The sequence below is a fragment of the Anguilla anguilla genome, chromosome 14 (genome assembly GCF_013347855.1).
Source record: "Anguilla anguilla isolate fAngAng1 chromosome 14, fAngAng1.pri, whole genome shotgun sequence".
Classification (NCBI taxonomy): Eukaryota; Metazoa; Chordata; class Actinopteri; order Anguilliformes; family Anguillidae; genus Anguilla; species Anguilla anguilla.
In genome coordinates, this window is record NC_049214.1 from 18,277,957 (window position 1) to 18,305,450 (window position 27,494).

General features: G+C 45.6%; 1 protein-coding gene across 3 annotated transcripts; it reads left to right on the top strand.

Annotated features, from left to right (window-relative positions):
- Positions 1-44: 44 nt before the first annotated feature.
- On the top strand, positions 45-27,494 carry rc3h2 (ring finger and CCCH-type domains 2). 3 transcript variants are annotated; one of them, XM_035390931.1, is made up of 20 exons: positions 45-363; positions 8,290-8,593; positions 8,820-8,934; positions 10,349-10,582; positions 11,419-11,594; positions 13,466-13,666; positions 14,243-14,375; positions 14,544-14,662; positions 15,272-15,384; positions 16,015-16,290; positions 16,495-16,700; positions 16,851-17,239; positions 17,871-18,002; positions 18,567-18,725; positions 19,618-19,867; positions 20,228-20,309; positions 21,333-21,414; positions 21,676-21,783; positions 22,126-22,268; positions 22,409-27,494. In XM_035390931.1, exons 2-20 carry the CDS (start codon positions 8,363-8,365, stop codon positions 22,512-22,514), a joined length of 3,255 nt encoding a protein of 1,084 aa, XP_035246822.1. In that variant the 5' UTR covers positions 45-363; positions 8,290-8,362; the 3' UTR covers positions 22,515-27,494. The 3 variants fall into 3 exon arrangements, with proteins under 3 accessions (XP_035246822.1, XP_035246824.1, XP_035246823.1); XM_035390933.1 differs by having other exon boundaries at positions 19,618-19,834; XM_035390932.1 differs by lacking the exon at positions 45-363 and adding an exon at positions 5,490-5,713.

The following is a 27,494-nucleotide window of genomic DNA, read 5'->3' on the forward strand; positions in this document are numbered from 1 at the left end:
TTTTAGGGAGTTGGCATGGTCCCGCAACGCCGCCGTGGCTGTTTGTGCGCCTCTGCCCGCGGCGCGCGTCAAGTACACGGACTCAGCGGAGTGATACTAGGCAGGGAGCTCCCCGGTTGTCAAACCAAGGGAGTGAACCTGAGCGAAGATGTCGCGTAGCCAGGGAAAATGCACTGAAATTGACACAAATGACATTTTACATTTGTTGTCATGACATGACGTGACAGCCACCCTTCAAAAGAAAAACTTATTGTTTTGTCGCTTCTGTGAAGTTGCAGCCGATAAAGTATTTTCCTTTCTCACCTCCTGGTCGAAAAAAAAACAAAAAACGATGGATATTACTCTCTTACCGTAGTGCCTGGGGTAAGTGACTTAAGAGTTGCGAGTTTATTGCAGGTTTTCAAAGTACGACAGTAACGTTTATGATGGGTGCTGCAAAATTTTTAGGCGGGACTTACAGTGGTTATGTAACATCAGCAGGGGAATAAAAAATAATTAATGTTTGCCTTATCAATATGAGCAATGAATGTTTAAAGAAATTTTGTTTCTGAGCCAATTCCATTGCAAAGCAACAGCGAGTGCACAGAGTTGCAATCATCTCCTGCAGCCGTCATCACCAAGTGACCGCGATGGGGCACGAGAAATTTCCTGAAAACGGGGATGCGTTTGCACCCAAAAGACTGCCTTTATGGAAACAGCGCGGGCGAATTTATCTTAGATCGTTTCTAATATGCTAGGCGCGTGTTCGTGTTTCCAGGTAGCATCAAAGCAAGCTGCAGTCGTAAGTTACTGTGGCATCGTTTAGGTGCTACACTACTATATTAAATCCATATTTTGAGCGGAACATAATGCAACTGAGCAATCATATTTACTGTAGCAAAGGCTTATTTAACGATGAAGTGAGAAGCTAAGTTGTATAATGGTGTTGATACGCTCAGTTAAGAATTAATTTTATGCTAGTTACTTATTTTCGGGCGCAATAATTTCACTTTCGGATTCTGCCTGCCACTTAGTGAGGAAGTAGTTGTGCCAAATATTTTGTCATTGCGTCTGTGCAGTGCGATTATGTACACAGAACACCTGATAGTAAGTGCAAAGCCAAAGAGGATATGAGATGAGGATCTTAAAAAGACTCAATAACATTGCGTAGATATATGTATTTATTTATCCAAAAGAAAAGATTGAACTGTGCTACTCTCTGAAAGTGTTTTGTGGGTTGATGAGCTTTGTATGTTGAATTCTTTAACGTAGATAAATTATATATTGTTGTTAAAATATTATTATTCACATTACCAAGATCTACTCACAAAGTTGCTTATTTAACTGAAGACCAGAGAGTGTTACAAGCTGATGCATGAATCCAACATCTTACTAATGGTTGAAGCTGTAATTCAGTTCTGTGGAAACTTTTAAGGAAAATTCATGTGCGAACATGCCCTCTCCCATATGTTCCTGGCCTTTGCGAGAGCAGTACATTTACATTTAGATTTCAGACATTTGACATTGCACTTGTCCAGAGCAGCTAATGTTAATGTGTACATACAATCCATCCTACTGGTAATTTACTGCAGAAATTCTGATTAAGTACCTTGCTCAAAGTTGCTATGGAAGTGCCTCACCTACAACCTGGGAGTTGCAAGCCAAGTTCCTGGACCATTGTGCTATACTGCCACACTTGTCAAATATGGGTTCCCTCTCAGTTGATTTTTCTTTTCTCTGACTGGGTGTGAAGCAAACATAAACTGGTATTCTGGTGCCCAGCAGACCGATGTAAAGTGTTAAATAAGACATTGTGTGTGCTGTGTTGAAACTCCAAACAGTCTGAGGTCCTGAGAGATCTCTTGTATATTCTATGCCTGAGTTCAGTGATGCAAGAGATTAAAAGTTGACTTTCTGGTCAAAGGAGTTCATAACAGGGAGAGTTCCCTTAATGTTTTCTGCTGGTAGAACAGTGACCACTGGCTTTTGGTGAGCTGATAACTGGCAGGGTGAAAAACTTCCCCTTATACGGATTATTGGTCTTGATGTGTTTCCAGTCATTTTCAATGCAGTGCTTAATCAATACAGTGATTCATTCACAAAATACTCAACACCATCAGACATAACCAGTTCTCCTCAGTTAGGCTATTGAACAAGCAATACAATTCTTTTTGCATCAAAAAACTGCAAATTTGATCAACATTATATAAAATAGTGGATACATGTAGGCCACTATTCGTTCTTTGCACTCACAGAAGGAGAATATTCATGGCAAAGATGTGCAATGTGCAGATTTTGTAATTTAAATGATCTTGAATCGCAGGCTTTGTTAGATTGCATTTATTGCAGGTTGTGCTGGAAGCTAATGTGCTGGATAACAGAGAGGTGTATCTTTTTTTGTTAAGCTTACATAGTGATTAAAGCAAAGTTTTCTAAATTGAATTTATTGTTTAATCTCGCTAACATGTGTGTTACCTGCCAATTGATTATTCAGATCATTAGCACACTTGTTAATCAAGGAAATATAGTGAAAACAGGTTGATACCCATTATCAGTTTAAAGGGAAGTTTTACACCCCACCTGTTTTCAGCACGCCAACTGCTACTAATACTAACTGCAATCTGGAATGCTTTTATCCCAACTGATGATATGATGACATTGCATCACAAATTGCATTATTTGTGTCACACAGTAACTAGGCTACTACTTGCAGGTTTATGATTTGTTCTCCTGCTACCAGTTCCTGGATATGGGTGTTAAGAGTACAGGGGAAGGCCATTTCAGGCCATTTGTATGAATAGTCATGATTGATGTAGCTGGATGCATTGATACCATTTAGCAGCAGGGGAAATGTGATGCAGAGATTAAGGGCTGACTTGGATAGGAGATTTGAATAGGATAGTTTATTTCCTTCTCCTCTGAACTCTTACAGTTTTCCTGATTGGGTTTAGCTGAAAAATCTTGCAATCTGATTGGTTAGAGTGAGTTCTGGCTAGCATGACGTTATTTACTAATTCATAAGATTGATTTGCTGCTTCTCTTTGGATTAGCCACCAACACAAGGTCATAAAAAGAGGAAATGCATCATTGATTTATTGGAAAAGCACATCCCTGGAAGTTTGGTGGACTTAGTTCACACTAGAATTCCTACCTTGCCAGCAGAAGGGTGTCCTATGGGAAGCCAAGGTTTTCTCATGCCTCTAAGTGACCATGGTGTTAAGGCCCCATCTACATTGTCCTGAGAGAGCTTTGACCGCAGCTAAAGCCTGGCTGCGGCGGGCGGCAGGCTCAACGGGGGCCCATGATTTGACAGTTGTACTGAAGTGTGACTGCGGTTGGCTCAGATGACTGTGCGGGCCGGAGTGCTGGAAAGTGACATGCTGTGGTGAGTGGGCACACTCAGTATGCTTCACACTGGCAGAGTGGGAGGGATTAAGTCTGCGCTCCACATCTGATGCTGGTGTCCTGCTATCTGTTGCATTGAGATGCAGTCAGTGCGGATGGGTTCTTATTGTTCTTATGCTTCAGATAGGGAAAGGCGCAATTTTGTTTCTTATTTCGCTTCCCTGGGGAAGGAAATGGCGTGCACATCGGTTGCCTTGGCTGTCTTACAAGTGGAAACGTCATGTTTGGCAGGGTGAGCCGTGAAGAGCTTTCTATTGCCGGCAGTGGTAGAACACTTTGTCTTTAGGTTGGGTGACACTTGAGCTGAGAGCGAGCGATGTCTGAGTGTCTTTCCACGAAAATGTGGCCAGTCTCAGTCCTGGTGTTGCCCAATGCTCTATAAAAGGGATAGGACATGTTTTCCATGTGACCTAGTATTGCTAATATTAGAACCCAAAACAGTACCTTTCAGGTCATTGCATCACTGCACTGTTCACATTACACAGACATGGACCACTCAAATAAATTTAATTCTGTTCCAAAGATGTTCTGTCCAGTTTGAAAGTTAAGCCACATTAAACAATACTTGAATGTACATTGTTTGCTTGAAATTAAATTTTATTTTGTTATTAAAGAGATTGCAGGATATTGGATGTCATGGTTTGTTTAGTGTTACAGTGTTATGTAGTAGAACATTTTATCATAAATTTGGTGATTTTAAGTCTGGTAGTATTTTCATGGCAACTGTCAACGTATCACTTCATCATATCAAACTTGGTTCTTATGTTCACAACAACCAAAAACAACAAAAAATGTTATATTATAAATTGAATACTCGTCCCTGGCTCCACTCAAGGTTATAGCAGTTAAAATAGTTTTCCTGGATATTAAGTCTTCCAGCAGGGCATTTCTAGAATAAAAAGTCTTGTGACATGGAAGTTTTTGGTCTTGTAGTTATGGTTGTTCACATTAGGGGTGTAGAGGATCAATGAAAGGCAAAGCTGAATTAAAAACAGATATTCTTTACTGTAAACATAACGTTTCCAGAGTTGTCCTGATCCCCCAGAGATGTGGTATTCTATTTGATCAGATGAGTACAGGGCACTGTACTGGGGAGGAATACCACTGCCTGAACATAGGGTCTGTCGCATGAATACAAAACCATGGCGGTCGTGCACCCTGCATTCCAGTGGTTAAGTTTCAAAAAGGGGGATGTGCCAGGGTGCATGAGGGGCTGCCCATCAACCCACAATCCTATGCTCAAGCCCCCTCCCCACCCCCACCCCCCACAGACTTCCACAATATGTGTTCCCATTCATGCAAGTAATAGTAATAAAGTACTGCAGTGTTGGGAATGTAGCCTGCGCCAAGAAGAATGTGAGCTACATGTCATTTGCAATTAAAGTTTTTTGGTGGTACAAATCAAGGAACTCACCTGTTATTTATGGTTATTTCTCAGATGTTAATTTACTTTTGAAATGATAAAATACAGATATTCAACAATGATCTTGAAGGAAATGTAGTAATGTAGAGATTTTACGAACAGAACCCAGGACCACCTGTTAATATTTTTTTAATAAACCATGCAGCAAAAAAGTGTTGACCTTTTCTTGGGGAAACTGTCAAATGATCGTGATTAAGTCGCATGTGATTTTGTGAAGTGAACCGTGCCTCTCGCCCTGTACGTAATGTGCGAGGCGGTTTCAGGGGCCTCGCCTACGATTGTCACATGAGAGTGAACAAATGCTTCCTGTTGTTTACGAACCTGAGGTGGTTCCCCGATTCTCTCGTGTAACGGGAGATGCGATATGAGTAAAGCCGAGTGTGAGTTACAGCTGATGCAGCTTGATTTCAGTGTGTCGCTATAAAACGCGGAAACTGGTCCCCATCATGTTATATTTATATCTATTGATGTGAAAAGTGCATATTACATTGTAATGGTGTCAAATAGGCAAATATAAAAGGCTAATCTGAGAAATACTTACTTGATCGAGGTATCCTTTTTTCATAATCGTATGACGTTTTAACACGTTGTGCACGTGCTGTCTCAATTGACAACCAGACTCTGAAAAACGGGAAGTGGCAGTTTGCCTTCCACCGCGAGGCGAAATAATTTTGGGGTTTTTTTTCAAAACCGCTTACCTTGTGTGCAGCCTCCGTAATATTTAGAGTAAAAACTCCCACCAAACGCAGTCACATGTGCTAATTTAATTGTGGAAAGCACTTGTGAGCCCAACTGTTGCGTGAAGCCCGTGGCCATATATTCAACACGTCTCGCGGAGACATGACTCGCAAGATCAGCACGGAGCTGTCCACGCGGGTGTGGCAGAATAACCTCAGACCCTGGACGGTAGGCTAAATGATTTTATCGTTAATGCAGTAAAATCTCTACGCTTTCAACGTTTCATGAACTCTGATCAAATATTAGCCCACGTGTTGATTGATCGTATAGACTAAAAAAGCATATTAGAAATAAAAAATGCAAATAGCCGGTTAGATTTCACATTTGTCTGTTTTGAACGTTACACTTCACTTGCATGGAAAAACTTAAGAAATATATTTCTGAAGCTGTTTGATTTTAAAGAAGGCAAGTTTATTTTTTATTAATTTTCAAAATGTAAGATTAAGCATCATTATCAAGTCATTCAGAAGCGTACAGTTTAGTTATAAACGTTATGTTGATGATTTTAGGGAGGAATATTTTGTTTTTCATTTTTGCCATGGCCTCAGTTTTTTTGTCTGTAAGATAAGACAGACGTTCTAATGGATGAACTAACCAAAGATGGTGAAGTGCTGGTGTAAACTTGTTATGCATGGGTCTCGAACTCAAGTCCTGGAGGGTTACAATCTACAAAAAGCTGGTTTTCGTGATTTCATTTCAATCAGCAGCCAGTTTAGGCCTGGAATAAAGGGTGTGTTGGCTTTTTTTTGTCAATCAGTAACTTAAATTAAGCACTTAAGTGCAGGATCACATAAAAACCAGAAGGCCTCCAGGATTTGAGTTTGAGAGCCTTGCTCTTAAGGGACTCATTGGCACAACATGAATGGGAAGTTTCAGTGTGTTTGAGTCCATCTATCACTTGTGGTAGCACACTACCTTTAGTCCACAGTGTGCCCTCATTCATCTGCTCTGTTAGAATGGCCCTACGGCATTTCCAACATCTGAAGCTCACATCATGCTGTATAATTGTGTGAAGGTCTGCAGAGAAGAGTGAGTGGTGTGACCTGTACAGCTTTGTTTGAAACTGATAAGCTAATGGGAACTGCTGTGCCGTTCCTGTATTCTCTGGATATCTGGAGCAATTGCCCTTATTGTTACAGCTATTGTGTGTATGGTAAATGGCAGGGTTTAGTACAGTTGTCCTCAAAATAGTTATTACTCTGTCAGGGAATTGAAGTGTCTGACCTTTGTGATGATTGTTATAAATATCTCTGCTATAAAACGTTTGAGAACATGTGACCATCACTGGCGCTAGGACAGCATGCTCTCTCCCACTCTCTCTCTCTCGCTCTTTCTCGCACTCCCTCCCCCTGTCTTCTTTGGTTCCCTTTCTGTATTTATAGTCTGGCGCTCAGTGACAGGGTGCAGAGAGTGTAAATCAGAGTGACGCACGGTGTAAATCAGGTGGCTGGGAGATGGGACCAGTTCCCTTACCGGTGTCAGCGGGGACTCTGTACTTGGAAATTCAGATGGACAGTGGGCGTGGCCAGATATGGAGGAGAGGAGAGAGGGGGCGTGACTGGCTGAAGGGGTAGAGAAAGTGCTAGAGTGGGAGGGGCTGTGTAAGGAGAGAGTGAGGGAAGTGCAGACAGGGTGACACAGCAAGGCAGCGGGCAGTGAGAGGGGGTCATGGGTCATGTCTGTGCAAACAGGATAGGGGTCGAGTTGGGAGCAGGCAGGAGAGGGGCAGAGGGGAGGGGAAATGCTGTGTTGGGAGCAGGCAGGAGAGGGGCAGAGAGGAGGGGAGGTGCAATGTTGAGAGGCATACAATAGGGGTGCTTTCAGGGACTGTTTTGCTCTGTGAAAGTGGACAATGGCTCCAGTAAAACTGCACCTGCTTTGCTGGTCCTGTGTAATGGCCCCAGTGATCTCACAGAACCATGTCATCTTATAAGTATCCATACTGTGCACTTTCATTAAAGTTGTGCTCAGATTGTCCAGGTCATGGATGTTCAGACTCACATTTTTGACCAGAATACATTTATTTAATTTTGTGTTGCTTGAATGGCAGCGCAGGATTTCTCGGTTTCCAGAAGGACCTTCTGTATTGAATAAGAATTACAAGCCCTACAAATTGTGCTTTTACTCTCCGTTTCTATGGAAACGGAATTACAGGATCTCTAACTTCATAAAGACGTTTAAGTCGCCAAGCCAATGACTGTAAAATAAGTTACTTATTAGTTTATTGACAACTACCGGTTATCACTTTGCATGCTGTTCAGATTCCTGTGTACTTAAATTTGAGTGGATTAATCTTGCAGTGCAGGTGCTAACTGTCACTCTCTGTCCTTCGCCTTGCTCCCAGCTGTGTGTGAGGTGCTAACTGTGGCTCTCTGTCCTTCCCCCTGCTCTCAGCTGTGCGTGAGGTGCTAACTGTCACTCTCTGTCCTTCGCCCTGCTCTCAGCTGTGTGTGAGGTGCTAACTGTGGCTCTCTGTCCTTCCCCCTGCTCTCAGCTGTGCGTGAGGTGCTAACTGTGGCTCTCTGTCCTTCCCCCTGCTCTCAGCTGTGCGTGAGGTGCTAACTGTCGCTCTCTGTCCTTCGCCCTGCTCTCAGCTGTGTGTGAGGTGCTAACTGTGGCTCTCTGTCCTTCGCCCTGCTCTCAGCTGTGTGTGAGGTGCTAACTGTGGCTCTCTGTCCTTCCCCCTGCTCTCAGCTGTGTGTGAGGTGCTAACTGTGGCTCTCTGTCCTTCCCCCTGCTCTCAGCTGTGCGTGAGGTGCTGCGGCGAGCCAGCATGCGATTCACCTGAGTGCAGCAGCGCCCGCAGCAGGTGACAGGATGCCGGTGCAGGCAGCCCAGTGGACGGAGTTCCTATCCTGCCCCATCTGCTACAATGAATTTGACGGGAGCGGCCACAAGCCCATCAGCCTGGGCTGCTCCCACACCGTGTGCAAGACCTGCCTCCACAAGCTGCACCGCAAGGCCTGCCCCTTCGACCAGACCGCCATCAGCACCGACATCGACCTGCTGCCCGTCAACTGCGCCCTGCTGCAGCTGGTGGGGGCTCAGGTGAGCGCGGCCGCGGGGCTGGGGGGGCGCGCAAGAGCTCCCTGCGGGGGGGCACGCCCCGGGGGCTCGCACGGGGGGGGGGGGGCACTCAGGGGGGCATGCTCAGGGGTCATGAGCGTACATCCAATAGCAGTTCCATTTCGGCTGGTGAAGAGAACAGGTGCATGGATGATCGGTTTGATGTCGGTAATTTTTTGTTTTGCTCTTCTTTGTTTTTGCGAATCAGGTGACAGACCAGACGGTGACCCTGAGCAGTTTGGTGGAAAGTAAACACTATGAGGCGTCCCGGCAGTGCGTGGAGGAGCTGGCGCTCTACCTGAAGCCCATCAGTGGAGGAAAAGGTAGCTGGAGGGGGTGACGTGCGACCCCGCCTTCACAAAATAACACGCAGCTCTGTGCCCCTTAACACACCTCTCTGGTTTTCACAGTGGCCCACATTTTAAATTTAACACTGTATGAGACTGCAGGGACAAAAAGCTCACGCTGCAGGGTGTGTGCATTTCCTGTTTTTCTGTATTTTTGATTTGTTGTGGTTTGAGTCAGAGGAGCAGAATCTGCGTCACTGCAGAAAAAAACAGCCCTGCTGCATCGTGGGAACTCTCTGTAACAATACTTTTCACACATAGATTCCACCCCCATAATTTAATAAGGTCTCTTATTTCATGGGGACACACTTATTCAAAACAGAAATAATGTGAGAACTGAAATATGCATGATCAGAAGTTATGCCAATAACAGTTTAACTGTGTATGTAGAACCTAGCTCCTTGCAGCTGTGGTGTGGTTTTTTAGGGTTAAACTGTATAGAATGTCTGCTCATCTTGCCCATCCAGGTAACTGTGTTGCCTAGCCAACCGGATCATCACCTAGCTTGCACTTTTTTCCTGTTGTGTGGAGCTAGCTGGCTGTATTTATTTCCTTTTTTGCTGACATAGACATCTTGGTAGCTGGTTATGTAAATATAAAGCATGGTATATGTTTTACATTTTTTAATATGTGTTATGCTTTATAAGTATAGCTATTGTCACTTTGTGTTTGTTATTTTCTTAAGTATGAAAATGAAACAAAAAATAAAAAACAAAATAAATGAATAATAAACGATTTCAATATCTATAAGGACTTGGGAAGCTCTATAGTTTACTGTGAACCCATTTCATAGTAATTGAAATGGAAAATCAACCTTTTAAGACCTGTAATACAACAGGTGGGACTGAGTGTAAACTTGGAGCCCAATTATGTTCTTCTATCAGTTCTTTTAAAAGCTAACCGTCATGCTGAAGTGGTTGGTTTATTGGTGCCTTTTGAGAAGAACACGCTTTGCATAAGAAGCATGATTATCAGGTCGGCCAGACTCTGAACATTCAGTAAAATCCAGCCTGAAATAATAATTGCAGCTTAGAGCAGTGGACTGTGTACTGGATTTGTTCTTCGTATTTTGTATGGAGATGCTCACAACAAATTCAATTTCGACGTAGGTTTTATTGCATCCTCTGTGCCTTTTTATGGGTAAAACAGAAGAGGATGTCTCCTAATACTTTCTTTACACTTGCTACTTTCTGAAAGAAATCATTCATAATCATTTTGTTATGCCAGAAATCCCTCCAGATTTGTGTCCACAGGGAAATGGGAAAAGACTTAATTATTATTCAATGGAATGTAAATGGTCATGCCGGCTCCCTCTGCAGTCATGTTACTGATGCGGCTGTGAAAGTGAGCGTGTGGAACGACTCTGAGCGCTCTCCCGCTCTTTCCCCAGGTGTCACGACCCTCAGCCAGAGCGTGCTCAGCAGGCCCATGCAGCGGAAGCTGGTGACGCTGGTCAACTGCCAGCTGGTGGAGGAGGAGGGGCGGGTGCGCGCCATGCGGGCGGGGCGCTCGCTGGGCGAGCGCACGGTCACCGAGCTCATCCTGCAGCACCAGAACCCCCAGCAGCTCTCGGCCAACCTGTGGGCCGCCGTGCGCGCCCGCGGCTGCCAGTTCCTGGGCCCCGGTGAGCAGCGCCGCCGGCGGACGCCGGGTCGCCCGCGCGAGACCGGCGTGGGCGCGCGAGCCCGGCCGCGTGTGAGAGAGAGAGAGAGAGAGAGTACATTTTGTTGCGCTCGTTGGCGTGTGTGCGTGTGCTTTTGTGTGCATGTGTGCGTGTCTGAATGCCCGGGAACAGGCTGCCTACCTCACGCCCACTCCTCTGACTGTCTGTCAGGGAGCTGTGCTGTGGCTTTGGCTTATCCAAACAGCAGGGGGAGATTTATTCTGCTTGTGCCTTAGAACATGGGAGAAATCAACTCTTTCTGCCTCTGCACATTAAAATACCCAGCCTTGGACTTTGGCCAGGGAGTTATGGTTCGATGCATCATGGCTGCTACCCATTGTATTAAAATGTGCGTGGATGTACTTAGCTGCATTGTACTGATTGTGCTGACAGCGAGCAGCTGTGTGTGCTTTTGGCAGCTCTGTGTGCTCTAATGGCTGTGTGCACTGCCATTTAGGAGGGAGCCATCACACTGCAGTGTTCAGGCTGAAACGGACAGCTGCCCTGGGGCTGAACGCCCTTTCTTACTGTAGCTCGGACTGTGTCTCTGGGCCCCTTCCTTCCTGTCCGTGACTCCACCTCTGTCTAGTGTCTGATGATGATTACTCATAGGGCAGATTCTGACTGAGGGGACAGTGGATTTCAAACCTGACTTTACTTGAGTCTCTAAGCCTGAGAAGACAGGGGTTGTGATGTCAGCAATGACAGTGATGGCATCTGCACCAGTGTAGTGTAGTTACACTGTTCTGTGTCAGTGGTCGGCGTGGTTACAGTACAGTGTGTCTTGTCCATCTCAGCCATGCAGGAAGATGCCCTTAAGCTGGTGCTGCTGGCTCTGGAGGATGGCTCAGCACTGTCCAGAAAGGTGCTGGTCCTTTTTGTGGTGCAGAAGCTGGAGGCGCGGTTCCCCCAGGCGTCCAAGACCAGCATTGGCCATGTGGTGCAGCTGCTGTACCGGGCCTCCTGCTTCAAGGTAAGGGTCCGATCAGGCTGATCACTCAGCTGTTTCTCCAGTGGTTACTTTATCCACAGGCTGGGGGTGCACTTATCACCATTCACAATTTGAAGCTGTGAAGGAAAGTAACCGAACCATTCTGAAAGCCATTGCACATTTGAAGGGTTTGATCGTACTGTACATGCTCATATTCAGGCACTAACGTGTCTTCTAAAAATGTATTGAGTGCCACTCTCTTCTCTGCCATGTCTGACACATGGGTTGTTTCCTGAACATGAATGTATTTCTTGACCAAGGGCTGTGAAGATCTCAAACAACAGGATGGTCGCTGCCATCTACGCAGTAAAGTGTTCAGTGTGAAATCAACTCTTGCAGAGTACATAATGGTTCCTATTGGACTCATATGTACTCTGTTAGAGTTTAATTAACTCTGGACATTTTGCTGTGCACTGTTGTATAGTGTTTATGTTGTTCTTCCTGTGCTTCCAATCCAAAATGTCCTTGAAAAAAATAATTTATGCTCGCTACTACGGTCACATAGTCTCTCATAACAGAATCACGCAGCCCAAACAAATTAGGGAGAGTCAGTGGACAGCGACATGGACATTTATATATTTGTGTGGTTGAAATTGAATAGCGAAATGCAGGTGACTGCGATTACAACTGGTTGAAATGTAAGGTGATTTGATTTTTAAACCCAGCAGAAGCCTGCTGGTGTGGAAAGGAACCTCAGGGCTGATTCACAAAAGCATTAGTTCTGTCTGCCCTGGCACATTTCGTACCCAAATAGAATGGTAATTACTCCTGAGGAGTTGCCAGTCCTAGCTTGGGTTGGCAGGACTGGATAAGAGTTTCAGGATTCCAGGGTAGAGGCCATAAGGATTATTTTACTCTCCTTGTGGACCCAGTGACGTCCTTAATTCAGATACTATTGCTCAAACTGGATTCCACATCGTTCATATTCCTGTGATGTCACCTCTCAGTGATTCATAACATTAACAGGTGTGCTTTTATGTAATCTGGGCCAAGTAAGCAGGAGGGAACCTACGTTTGGGAATTAAATAAATTATGTTGGTTAGTTTGGTTGGTCAGCAGTATCATGTCTTTCAGATACTGTTTAATCAGCCCTATTTCCCTGAGCAGTTTCTGTTGGGAAATTATGACAATTCTGTCTTTAGAATTGGTTGTTGGACAGCTGTTCTGTGTGTACCATCTCCAGATCCTTTGCATAAAGAGACACAGTTTCTGGCTTTGTGAGGTTAACTGTCATAATGACAGGGTATGGGGTAATTTACCTCAAGAAAAACTACTTGTTCATATGTAAGACTAAAACCCATGTTAATAGTTCACTACCTTGGCCATTGGAAGCATGGCTTGTGGGGCTGGCTGACCAGGTATGCCAGGTATTTCCCAGAGTGCATCGGTGTTATAAGTTTGAAGTTTGAAAAGTTCAAGGTTGTTTCAGACAATTCGATGTCTTGTGTGCCACATTGCTCCAGCTGATCAGGAAGTAAGTGTAAGATGTGTGCAGTATTGCTGGCTTTCTCAGTCTCACCTGCCTGTGGATAACACAGTGTCTCTCTGGTGGTCTGATGATGATGACTCATAGGGCAGATTCTGACTGGGGGGACTGTGGTTCTCACACCTGATTTGATTGGAGTGTCCCAGTCTGAGGACACCTAGAGACACAAATAGCTGTACTTTACCAGACTTTCAAACTTAAGTGAAACTGAAAGTCCTGGCAAGCCTCAACAGGTTTCCTGGCACATTATTGTTTTCTGTTACTTGAGCACGCTATAAATATCGCCACGTTTTAGGCCCTAATGCGGAAACGGTTGTCTCACTAAAGTGGGATTAATGAGAGCGCGGGCGCATACCTGGCTTCCCAGGTGACGAAGCGAGACGAGGACTCGTCGCTGATGCAGCTGAAGGAGGAGTTCCGCACGTACGAGGCGCTGCGGCGCGAGCACGACGCCCAGATCGTCCACATCGCCATGGAGGCGGGCCTGCGCATCTCGCCCGAGCAGTGGTCCTCGCTGCTGTACGGCGACCTCGTCCACAAGTCACACATGCAGTCCATCATTGACAAGGTATTGCTGTCACACAACAGCCAATGAAACATTTCTCATTATACACCAACTGCCACTAAAAGACGTGCGTGTTAGGTGCGTTCCTGCAGTTGTCCTTGACCAAGGCACGGGCCTCAGAACTGGAGTTGGTCCCCGGGCGCTGCACTGTGGCTGCCCACTGCTCCTAAGTAACTAGGATGGGTCAAATGCAGAGGACAAATTACCCCACGGGGTTCAATAAAAAGTATATCTTTATATCTTATATCTTATATATCTTTAATGCACGAATCACACACCGTGCTGTCTGTCACAACAGAATCTGTCATTTACACACCCCTCAGATTACACCAGGCCACACATTTGAGATACACATATGCACTGGAAAAATGGACTGTATACCAGCCATTTTGTAGCCGACAGTGTTGTCAGAAACTTCTGAAAATACCTCAGTAATCCTTCATCGCATGCAATAACTGTATAGGCCAATCAGAAAACATTAAAATTGAAATTAAGCCACAGAACCCCAGAAAGTGAACTATTCCTTTAATGAGCTGTGTGTTATTTTGTTAATTGTTTCTTTTTTTTGGGTCACTCAAGCTCCAGTCCCCAGAATCTTTTGCAAAGAGTGTCCAGGAGCTGACAATCGTGCTGCAGAGGACAGGAGACCCGGCCAACTTGAACAGTCTAAGACCTCACCTGGAGCTGCTGGCCAATATTGATCACAATCCAGGTAACAGCATGTCTGAGTGTACGGCTGTCACAGTGAGGACTCTATGTCTCTACTCTCTACTCTGGATTGAGGTTCTTTGATGTGTGAATATGCTGTAGGGTGGTCTTGTTTGTGTGTGGATTTTGGAGACTCACCATAGTTTCCTGTGTCTGTATATTTGATTTGAAGATGCCGCCTCCCCCTCTTGGGAGCAGCTGGAGCAGGTGATGCTGGCGGTGAAGCTGGTGGTCCACAGCCTGGTGGACTTCATCCAGAACTTCAGCAAGAAGAGCCACGAGGCTCCACAGGTAGCCACCAATCAATCGATCACTTTTTTCATCATTCATTCACTCCGTCAAACTGTCCACCTGTCAGTCAATCACGTTATTTTTTAACCTAATTCTCTGGCACCAGCAAGAGCTTGAGAATAGATACACATGACAGATGAACTGGCTGTGGTTTTGGGCTTGTGTTATATGTACAGACTGACTGTGGTGTGGGGTTAGGGTTAGGTGTACAGACTGGCTGTGGTGTGGGGTTAGGGTTAGGTGTACAGACTGGCTGTGGTGTGGTGTTTGTGTTAGGTGTACAGACTGACTGTGGTGTGGGGTTAGGGTTAGGTGTACAGACTGGCTGTGGTGTGGGGCTTGTGTTATATATACAGACTGGCTGAGGTGTGGGGCCTGTGTTATATATACAGACTGGCTGTGGTGTGGGGTTTGTGTTAGGTGTACAGACTGGCTGAGGTGTTGGGTTTGGGTTAGGTGTACAGACTGGCTGTGGTGTGGGGTTTGTGTTAGGTGTACAGACTGGCTGAGGTGTGGGGTTTGTGTTAGATATACAGACTGACTGTGGTGTGGGGCTTGTGTTAGGTGTACAGACTGAGGTGTGTTTAATGGATGGTGTTTTCTCTTCAGCCACAGCCCAACAGCAAGTACAAGACCAGCATGTGTAGAGACCTGCGACAGCAAGGAGGCTGTCCCCGTGGGGCCAACTGCACCTTCGCCCATTCCCAGGATGAGCTGGAGAAGTGAGCGAGCCAGCCCACACACAAACCCACACACCACGAGCACATGAACACACATATACACATATACACACAAACCCACACACCACGAGCACATGAACACACATATACACACAAACCCACACACCACGAGCACATGAACACGCATACACACATATACACACAAACCCACACACCACGAGCACATGAACACGAATATACACACAAACCCACACACCACGAGCACATGAACACGCATACACACATATACACACAAACCCACACACCACGAGCACATGAACACGCATATACACACAAACCCACACACCACGAGCACATGAACACGCATATACACACAAACCCACACACCACGAGCACATGAACACGCATACACACATATACACACAAACCCACACACCACGAGCACATGAACACGCATACACACGCATACACACACAAACCCACACACTGCGCTCTGCGTACTGTGTCATCACGTTTGATATTTACTCATTACTTCCTCTGCTCCTCTGTACTTGGAGTTTCTGGTCATTCACACAAACCTATCCCCCTATCCCACTCCCCTGCCACAGTCAGGGGTCCCCCTGTTAACCCCTGTCACCCCTGTGCCATTCCTGAAAGTCCTCTCTGCCGTAGGTTCAGGATGAGAAATAAGAAGATCAGCGGAGCCGTGAGACCCTTCCCTCTGCCCCAGGCAGTTTTGGGGAAAACTGTGACCAGCCCTGGGAACGTCCCAGCGGGTGGGGTCTCCCTGGGAGGTCCTGAGGGGACAGAAAAGGGGGCGTCTCCGACGGAGAGCATGGGGCTCATCCCTCGGGGCGGAGAGACCCTGGATAAGATGAAGAGGGCGGTTCGAAACGGATCCAACGGAGTGATTCCTCCGGGCCTTCCTGCTTCGGGTCCCAGCGAGCTGTAAGTCCCGTCGCCCTCCAGGGGCACTGCCACCCAGTCAGAGCTACAGCTGTTTCTAATGACTGAGACCACAAATCTAAATGATGAGAGGTTTTATTAATCCTGTTAGCCTTATTGAATAAGCCTTAGCATTTAGCCCCTGGTGAAGACACAGTGAGTAGGTCCTGGTCTGAGGTTTGCACGCTCTGTACTCGTGTCTTTCAGGAAGCCCATCTCTCCCCCAAAGACACCCGTCAGTCACATCTGTGCTACCTCACCTCATGCCCCTGGAGCCGGAGCGGACAGCGGCTCCGCACACCCCAAACATGGGCATTTCATCGCCAGGGGGGCCCCATTCCCTCCCCAGCAATCTGATGTTTACTTCCAGGATCCACAGGCACCTTATGACACCCCACCCTACCACCCAGCCAGTGAGTACATTCAGGGCTGAGGTCTGGAAACTCAGGCTGTATTGTTAGGAGCTAATGTAGTAAAAGCAGATGCAAGCTGTACTTTCGGTGAGGCTAGGAGGTCGTACATAAAGTGCTCTGAATCCTGTGCCCTGCCCTCTTCTTCCACAGGTAATTACTATGCCTCCCCAGTGCCCCCGCTGAAACAATGCACTGCCCGCTTTTTCCGCAACGTGCCCGAATCCTCACTCCCCCCCGCGATGGCGCCGTACTCCGAGCAGCACCCCCCTTTCCCCCCGCGGGAGCGCCTGGGCCCTGCCCCCTACCCCCCACCCCCGCAGTACGGCCACCTGACCCACGCCCACGGCGTCTACGCCCCCGTCTACGACAGCCGGCGCCTGTGGCGTCCGCAGCTGTACCACCGCGAGGACGCGCGGAGCAACTCGCTCCCCCCCGAGGTTCTGCACTCCTCCGTGTACCAGACCCCCCTGAGAGAGCGCTACAACTCGCTGGACGCGTCCTTCTGCTCGGACGGGGAGCAGAGAGCAGCGCTGCAGAGGGTGAGCTTGCCCTCACGGACGGTGACTGAGCAGAGCCGGGCCTCGGGTTTCCGTGGCCCTGACCAAGAATGTTGTTGTGGCCCCAAAGTAAATCACACCCACCACTTAAACCTGAATTGTGTGGCCCTAAATGACGGCAGTGTGTTTATGCCAGTGGCCGGCTCTGTGACTAAGCTGGCAGCTAACTAGAGGGCTATAAATGGTGTGTAACAGGTGATTCTCAGATATGTGCTGTATTTGATTTGGGTTTGCTCCAGCGTTGCCTCAGTAGCTAAATAAGTGAGACAGTACATCCATACTACAAACATGACATCTGCAGACATATTCTTCATCTTGTTTTATTAAAATGTGGCTGATAAAAAAGACAGGAAATTAAGAGCTTTCCAAAAACCCTGGTGGACAGTATGGGAAGGAGAGGGTAGCTGTGTTCCATCAGGAGCAAGGACAGAAGAGCTATTGTGAGTGTGGTGTGGTGCAGTAAGACAATAAACAGCCGAGTGAAATAAGTCCTCCAGTAGGTTTTTGCCAAACTGGGTGCGTACTGGAGCACACCTCACTGGCTTGCGTCTGATTGGCCAGTGGAGGAACTCGTGTTCGGACGGGGTAAGCCTCACAGCCCTTGTTTCCTCAGGACATGTACAGTCATGTGCCCGTTGGGTATGAGGACCTCTTCAGACGAAAACCAGAGCAGTGGGCCCAGCACCAACTGGGCAACAGGCCCTCGCCCTCCTCCCCTCTCTTCACTGTTGATTTCAGCTCTGAGGTGGGCCTGCATGCGACTTAGACTTCCAAATCATGTCATAAAATCTACAGTATGTTATTATTTGACTCAAGTTGCTACAAAGTACTCTCTTTGCTAAGAATATCAGATACATAGCTTATTGAACGTGGACAACTGACAACTGACAACTGAATTGCTAGCAGCTGTGTTGTGTGGTGTGCAGGCATATGTGTATGTGTGTGTGTGTGTATGTGGGCATGTATGGGTGCGTTTGCATGTGTGTGTGTGTGTGTGTGTGTGTATGTGCATGGGCATGTACGTGGGCGTGTGTGTGTGTGTGTGTGTTTGTGTGTGCATGGGCGTGTGCGTGTGTGGGTGTGTGCGCATATGCGTGTGTGTGCATGTGTACGTGCGCGTGTGTGTTTGCATGCATTTGTTTAAGCCCTCTGGGTTGGAGCTGGTTCAGAACAGAAATAGGGACACTGAGTCACTCCATGTTGCTATGCTCAGTGCTGTCGTGTGCTGAACATCTGTTTGCGGGAGTGAGGAACATAAACCCACTCTCTCTCTCTAATCCTCAGCGCTCTCTCTGTCTTTGACTCTCAGCTCTCGGAGAGTGGAGGCGGGGACTGTGTGGGCTGTAAGTACCGGGGGGAGGAGAATCTGACCCACTACTCCCCCTGGTCCTGCGGCACCATCAGCACCTGCATCAGCAGCGTCGAGTCTGACCCCCCCGTCATGGCAACCTCCACTTCAGAGCTGACCGTGAGTTTTAATTATTTCAAATATTTATCTTGGTATTTTATTAGGACTAGAGTTAGCTGTAGTACTACAGACATGGTTTTTGTAATGTACACGCATTTCCATTAAGTTAAGTATTTAAGTAGGCGGGTAGAATATTTCGTATTCATACATTTCCACAATGTTTGATGAGAGTGATAATGATATGACTTGCTGTTACACAACAGCCACTGACAAAAGGCTGACAAACAGGCTCATAAGGGTTTAAGGTCAGAGATCAAAGGCCAAGAGTAAACTGCAGTGAGATATACTGTAGCGGCTGCGCTGGCACAGTCTCCATTATGGCGAGCCCTGGCTGTGTTCTCAGGGGAAACAGCGGGCTGCAAAGGTGTGCTCTCTCTGGACTCTCTCTGGGCTCTCTCATTGAGCTCTCTGACTGGGCTGTCTTATTGAGCTCTCTGACTGGGCTGTCTCATTGAGCTCTCTCACTGGGCTCTCTCTGGACTCTCTCTGGGCTCTCTCATTGAGCTCTCTGACTGGGCTGTCTTATTGAGCTCTCTGACTGGGCTGTCTCATTGAGCTCTCTCACTGGGCTCTCTCTGGACTCTCTCTGGGCTCTCTCATTGAGCTCTCTGACTGGGCTGTCTCATTGAGCTCTCTGACTGGGCTGTCTCATTGAGCTCTCTGACTGGGCTGTCTTATTGAGCTCTCTCTCTGGGCTCTCTCATTGAGCTCTCTGACTGGGCTGTCTTATTGAGCTCTCTGACTGGGCTCTCTCATTGAGCTCTCTCACTGGGCTCTCTCATTGAGCTCTCTGACTGGGCTCTCTCATTGTGCTCTCTCACCGGACTCTCTCATTGAGCTCTCTCACTGGGCTCTCTCATTGAGCTCTCTCACCGGACTCTCTCTGTTGAAGGATCTGGAGGCCAGGGGGCTGAAACACCGGCTGCACAGCTTCGAGCCCCCTCGGCGGCTGAAGGACGAGGACCCCATCATCCCCTTCGGAGAGGGTCCCATCATCTCCAAGTGGGGCGCCATCTCACGCGCGTCCCGCACGGGCTACCACACCACCGACCCGGTCCAGGCCACCGCCTCCCAGGGGAGAGCCACCACCACTCCCATCAACTTTAGAGGTGTGGGAGCGGGGCACACACACCCAAAACCAGGTTACTTTTCAGATGCCGTTAATATGGAGAAGTTAGGAAGACCGTGGGTAGTTTGACTAGCTAAATCAAGGGTAGAATAAAAAGAGCTTTAAAATGAATGTTCTTTTCTTAGGGTTTAAATTTAATTAGAAAATATTTAATGCACTGAGAGTACTGGAAAATACACAAATCTCCCATTTCCCTTTCCTGAGAAATGAAGAGCTCTCAGCTGTTGGTACCAGTGAGTTCTCATTACTTGCAGATGGATTTCATCCTTATTTGACGTGTGCACTGAGATTGTCAGCAGCAGCAGTAGTGGCAGCCCTTGCTGAATGTATATATGTTACTTTAATGCCAGTGTCACCATACTTTTCCTGACAGACTATGGTCCGTACCACCAGAGTGACTACAGATGGAGCTCACATGGGTGTGAAGCCTCCAGCCATTCCTGCTTCCTTCAGAGGTACTAAATCAAGCACCCATGCCACTGAGCTCATGCACTAGGGGCCATTTTAATGTTTGGCCAAAAAAAGGGAAAAAACATGCAAAACGACAAAAAATGATGTGCACTGTGCCTATAAGAAGGCAGTGTGACAAAAAATGTATGTGGTGAAGCAACATGTACTTATCATGAAACTCAATTGAATATCTTTACAAAAGCCCCCCCCCCCAGAGGGTAAGGAAAGATGCCCCATCTGGTTTTATGAGAAAAGGTGAAAGGTTCAATGCAAATTTAGTCATTTACATCTAGCCTGTTCATTCATGTCAAAATGACAAGAAGAGGAAAAACTAGCCCAACCATGCTAGCGCTAGCTTGGCAGACTCCTTATTTTGCCATATTCAAATGACATATTGGCTAGCTAAGTGAACCTGTTTTCATTGATGTACCAAAAATGTAAGTTATACTATAAAATACCTCTATTAGGTATATAGGTATACCTCTATATTAGGGAGGCAAATTATATTTTAACATTATGTATGATTATTTTTAGAATTCTTTTTGAATATAGCAAAATTAACAGCCGATTAACCTATATTTTAACAAGTCATTCGTCTTCTGTTATGCATTGTTATATCATTCAAAACCTTACTTCTCTTTCTGAATTTAAAGATCACACATTGTTTTGTGGTTATCAATTCTATGTCAGCCCACTTAGTTAAAGCAAAAAGTACAGCTCTGTAATGCCCAGTACTGAAAACTGTACTATGAGGAAGTTTGTTGTTGTACCTGGTGAGGTGCAGTCAGTTCCAGTTCCAAGCCCTAAAAATAGAGCGCCTCTCAGCGTGGCCTCACAGTCCTCGTGCCTGAGCTTTCCTCCAGTGCTCGCCACGTTCACCGTTTGCCAGGATTATGTGACTTATCGAGTGAACTCCACGAGACACTTTGTATTGTGTACTGTTGCATTATGTTTGTTCTAAGTTTTATGTTTGTTGCTGGTTCTGGTGAGCATGTGCATTTGAGAGAAACTGTTTGCTGCCGTTCCAGTGACCAGCTCGGCGTGTCGGAGCTGAGCGCCTGTTGCAAGTCTTCCAGCAGCAGAGAGAAGCAGAATGCAGACCTGCTGCAGGTAAAGAGGGGGCGGGGTCACTGCTGCAGGTAAAGAGGGGGCGGGGTCACTGCTGCAGATAAAGAGGGGGCGGGGTCACTGCTGCAGGTAAAGAGGGGGCGGGGTCACTGCTGCAGATAAAGAGGGGGCGGGGTCACTGCTGCAGATGAAGAGGGGGCGGGGTCACTGCTGCAGATAAAGAGGGGGCGGGGTCACTGCTGCAGGATGGGGGGCCAGGGCCACATCCATGTGTGCTGAGGCTCCTCCCTCTTTCCTTTGCAGGCTGAATACTGTGAGGACACAGCAGACAGGGTGCCTGATAGAGACATAGAGCTGGAACTGTCTGCTCTGGACATGGAGGATTCCAGCTCGCAGGATGACAAGGCTGAGGTGCTGCTCCCCTCTGAGGCTTAAGAGTGTCTGTGTGCAATTTGAAGGCTGTGCCTCTGCGTTTTGATGGCTTTCAAATGTGAGAAATATGTGCCAGCATCTGTCAAGTGAGAAATATGTGCCGGTATCTGTTAAAGAAATAACATGTAATATGAAAAGCTTAGAAAGTTAAACAAATCTGTTCAAAGCATTAATCATGATTAGTTGGATTTTTTGAGTCTATATGTTATTGTGAGAACATCTCAGGGAACAGCGGTTCCTGTGTATTTCTGGTGGTGACAAGCCTAGCTGAGGACTGACATCAGGCCCTCTCCATCCCTCTGCATCTGTGTGTCTGGCCAGGAGTCTCATGACCTGCGGATGCATTCCCATGGCAATCATCACAGCAACGGCACGGTAACTGGGAATGGCCACCAGCGAACCCAGCCGGACACGCTGTCTCCCGATAAGACGGGTGCCCACCTGCTGAAGAAGATGGCCTTCAGGTGAGTCTCAGATGCCGGGGGTGCCACTGAAAGGAGGGGGTGCACAGGACGCACAAGAGGGGGTTGACATGGCCGCCGTGTGTGCAGGTTTCTACCGTCCTCCCTGGTGCATGATCGGCCCTCACGCTTCTGTGTTGCAGGAAGTCCGGCTCCCCCACCGGGCTGGGCGTCATGAAGACGGGGCCTTCCCGGGTGGGGGAGGTGTCCCACCCCAGTGCGGGGGCGGAAATGCTGCTCAACAGCTGAGGGTGTGAAAGGCCCCGCCCCCCCGCCCCCCCCCGCCCAACGTCTTCACCGCACTCTTCAGACCGCCGCTAGTGCCGCCTCCTCCAAAACAAGGGCAGTCTAGGGGGTTCCCTGTTTGATTCAGGCCTTTTGGTTCTACAAAAAAGCCAAGTTGTTCATATGTACGCGTTCACTTTCCAGCGCCCCGGGGAATCTGAATGTCGGTGTGGAATGTCAGCGGTGCTGTAAAGGCTTTGCTGGTCGTGGGAGCCGCTGCGGCGCGCGGGATTGCTTAAGCTTAAACTAGCAGGGCCCTGCAATAGTGTATCCTGTGATTCACACTTTACTTTCTCTCTGATTACTGTCAACTTTTTTTTTTAAGAAGACAAATTCTCTGTCTCTGCTGCCTGTGGTAGTGAAACAGCACATTTCATGCATGTCTCCCTTCATGTAACCAGGGCGAAATTTGTAACAGGGCCAACATGAGACCCCATGAACCCCAGGTAGAAGCTTCAGGGCGGCCATCTTGTATTCACTGTGCAACTCATCACAGAAATACACATCTGACAATACCAGCCTAGTATCTCACATTTCCACTCCAAAACACTGTCATTTATTATTGTTTTTGTGATCATTGGCATAGTCTGATTAGTGTGTAATGCACTAGTTGAGGGAAAGTTAAATGCACATGATAAACAACCAAGCAAATTCTATTAGAGTATGATACTGCTTAAAATTGCACATTACCTTAGTACTTTCAAACTGCTTAATGATGATAGCCTTCTTGTCGACACACTGATGTGCAAAGCCCAGAAAATTATCAAGGTGCTCAGCACTGGCAGCCAAAGGGAGAATAATCCTCTCCAGCTGTAGTTACTGTGCTTGATTACTGTGTATTACCTTATTAAATATAGGAATGATATTTGCACGATAAATGTTTTTATTATTAAATTATACAACTGTTGATGTTCACTCAGAAATATTGTACTAACTGATTTACATGAATTAGTGTCCATGCAGTAGGCCTCTCAGAGTGTATGCTGTACTGCGTAGGGACAGAATTATTGTCTATTTGCAGAGTAGGCAAAAGAGAAGCATTTTAGGTTCATTAAACATCAGCGATGGCAAAAAGTTTCTTTATAATTTTTAATATCCGTTGTATATCACGCTTCATTTTGCTGCTCAAAGACCCAGGTAATGCCCTCCTCAGATGAACACAGCCTGCTTTAAGGAAGGTTCCATCCCCAGGCGATATAGCTCTGGTATGCAGTGACTTTAAATTCTCCTGGTCGTATACACATCACTGATAAGATGTGCTCGAGACATTTGTTGTATTTAGTACAGATGACATGAGTGCAACACCAACGTAAGTTTTGTGCTTACAGGATTTTAGAGAGGTACTGGAGGGGTGGTTTATAGACCACAGAGTGCGACATGCTACACTCACTGTAACATCCCACATATCCTGCTGTGTGTCCTTTAATACTTACCGAATCACTGCTTAGATTTATAAGCATGGGTGATATACTGTAGGTTTACCTTGAAATCACCAACAAAGCAAAGCATGCATTACAGATGTGTAAGGTAAAGAATTTAACTCACGTTTCATTTCGATAAATGTTTTCAAAATTATATTCCTTACTGGAAGATGTTTAATGTCTGCATTGAGTTGGAAACATATTGCTATGATGTGTGCTATATGTTTGACTTTTTCCACGTGTGGGAAACTGACAGCGTTTACAGGCATTGTGATAGTTTTGTTGGCTGTCTTCATTTTTAACCACAGGGGGAATTACCAGAAGCCAATACAGTATCAAATATGTCTTTGTTATCTTGTGCTCTGCTAGACTGTTTCTTTTCATATTTGTTCTGACTTTCCAGATTTTACATTTTTTACAACATGCTAACTTCTGTGAAGTTGTTTGTCAAACTATTTTGTATCAGGATCTTTTTGTTTTCCTAATTGTTTTTGAAAATGTAACCAACCCATCTGTCACTGCTTTGTGTGCACGGGTTTTCCTGCTAGTTGACTGACGTGGTCCATCAAATGGAAACCATTGCGATGATCAGACCAATCACACATTGACCGGAGGGGTCAGTGTTATTTTACTGCAGTTTTGTGCATATGTTTTGGTGGTGGTCTTCTCCTGAGGGGTTTAAAGGAGAACTCTGGGGGGAATTACATTTTGCACTTTTGTGATATGTATTTTCTTTTAAAATTCTTTTAAAATTCTTCATGTACAATTGAGCATTGAAAACTGTGGCTTGTAATCCTAGGATTCAAACAGGAGGTGATTCGTCCTTTCTACTGCCCAGTTTTTTTAAAATTACAGTGAATTAATAAATTTTTGTTATTAAAAAAACTGCTTTTTCTGTGAGTAGCTCTCTGATCACTGAAAGGTAACCAAAATGCTGTATACAACCTTCTTGAGTGCGTGTTTGGTTTCTACATTGGTGCCGATTTAATTTTGAGAACAGATGAAAGCAATCAAAAAATGTGAACTGAATTTGGCACTCAAATTCTTCCATTGGGAATAACTTACTGAAGGAGCAGGCTCTGCTTTTCACTCAGTTTCTAAAATATCATGCATCATCCTGACTGCATAGGAATAAATTCGCAAGAAGCGTTTATGTATGATTGATGTGTTAAAATGGTTACAGCTATTGATGGAAAAAGCATGTTTTTCAAAAGTTTTTTGTTCTTTTCTGTGCGTTGTTTAAACATAGGTGATCAGGTGTCCTTGGCTTACAGGACACCATTCAAAATTCTTAATTGTACTTGAATCACATCGTAAAACATTACATTTTAATTTGTGACCCGAGTTCTCCTTTAGGAGATTTGGAAAAGGTATGCTGTGTGTTGACAGCACTAAGGAGAGCTTAATATATTTTATAGGTGTTGTCTAAAAAGAGGTGATAGGGCAAGTTAGCACCAACTTGACCAATCCTTTCCAAGTTCCAGTCAATGTTTACTGATTGCCAGTTTTGCAGTAACTGTCTTGCTTTACTGAGCTATCTGTTGTCACCTTATGCTTTTTAGTTGGTTAAAGCTATTATGGCTGTGGCTGTACCTGCATTTCTCTATAAATTCATGTACACTGTTTTCAGTTTGTTACACCATGAGAGAAAAAGGGACAAAATTGAAAATGTATATTTTTCATTCACTTCCTACTTTATAGCACAGTTGCTGGTTTTACCTCTTCATTCATTCAAAAACAAAAAACTACATTTTTTTAACCAGACCAATTAAGGTGCTTTGCTATGTACTTGTATCAATGTGTAAGCAAGACTATTCTGTGTTTCTTTATCTGGAGAGCACATATTTTATATGAATGATTTATTACGTATTCTGTGAGTGAGATGCATCTTGAAAATATTTGAAATCTGATGATTACATTTTTGTAGTCTCTGAGCATCTAAAATGAGGCGCAGTTCAAGCTAAAGCTAAGTTGTCTCATCCTCTCGGGTCTTGTGAGGTCATTTGAACCTTATGTTACAGGCCAATAAAAGGCTTTAGGCTTTGCAAGTTATAGGGAAAGACACGTAAACTTGGAGATTGGTCAAGTTGGTCAAGGACTGGAACTTTGCCTCCTGTTGTTAATGTAAATTACAGCAGGGGGCGCCAGAATCCAGTCTCTGCCATCCTCAGGGAAGAGCCTCCCTTGTGTTGCTAAGCTACTGATTGCATCCTCAGCGCTGACCGAGGGTGAATGCAAATATTACATGAATTAATCTTGTGTATGTACCTTTTTACTTTATTAATATGTGCATGGAGAGGAGATCTTTTTTTTGTTTTATTGTGTTTTTTTTCTTTTTAATGCTGTTGTTACACTGAAGGAAGTTAAGAGTACAATGACCCACCTACATGGCGCTTTGTGTATAGACAAACAGATTGTTTGTGCAGTACCTGCAAGGCACTGATCCCTGTTTGCCCTAAGTCTAGCTCTCTCTTGAGTTTAGATTGACCCCAAGCTCTAATCAGCTTCTCCTGCTTAACCTGCAGGGAGAGAGTGAGACTGTTGTCTCAGCAGGGGACTCCATTTCCTGCAGCGAGAGTCAGTACTGGACTGTTTCAAATTATAGCATTGCACAGGTCCCCCACCCAGCCACAGATGGAGCCAGGCTGTGTCCCAGCCGATCCAAACCTGCCCCCTGTCAGCCCCAGCCAGGTCATGCATGCAGGCCCTTAGTTGGGCAAAGGAGTACATGATTCTGTAGTTGTGATACAACACACCCGGCGTTATAAATGTTCTGCACATGCCCACTGTGTGGCCACGCCCAGTATCGTGGTTAGCTTGCAGCATTTTCTGTCTGCTTTTATAATGTTTTATTGCATATTATATTTAGTAGTAGTACTTTTCTTGAAAATAAAGTCTTCTTTTTGTATTGGTTGAATTTTAAAAATTTGCTTAGCCGTAATTGTTTGGGAGGGAGAGTTGAAAGGGTGAGAAGCCTGTTTGTCAATTGCACAACCGATAACAGAGCTGATAAATATTTTTACGTCTGTATTAGACATTTTATTTGCAAATCTATTGTTCGATTGAATTGTAAATGAAATAAAAGATGGTACACATCCGTCATTGTATACAGCTGGCACCATCGTTAGATGGACTTACTGCTCATTTTTATTACATATAATCAGCTATATTTAAATATATAGATATATATAGAAACAAATACAATTTGAATTGAAGAAAAACTTTTAATGAATGGCGGAAATATCAATGGGAATACTTTATATTCCGTTTGTTTCTTTTGAACAACCACTTGTGAAAGGTTTCACTTTTGCATTTTTGATTGCAAGGCAAGTCTGGTTTGTGCATTAAATGTGGCAAATAGCAGAGTGGATCCTTTTTGTTCATTGTTTGCTCTTGCACTGATAGGTTGCTCTTGCCTTGGTCTGTTCTGCATGGAGCAGCAAGGTAATACAGATAGAAGAAAGTGATTGCAGTACCTGATATGTATTTGCATGCTCAAAATAAAAATACAAAAAAATGCTCA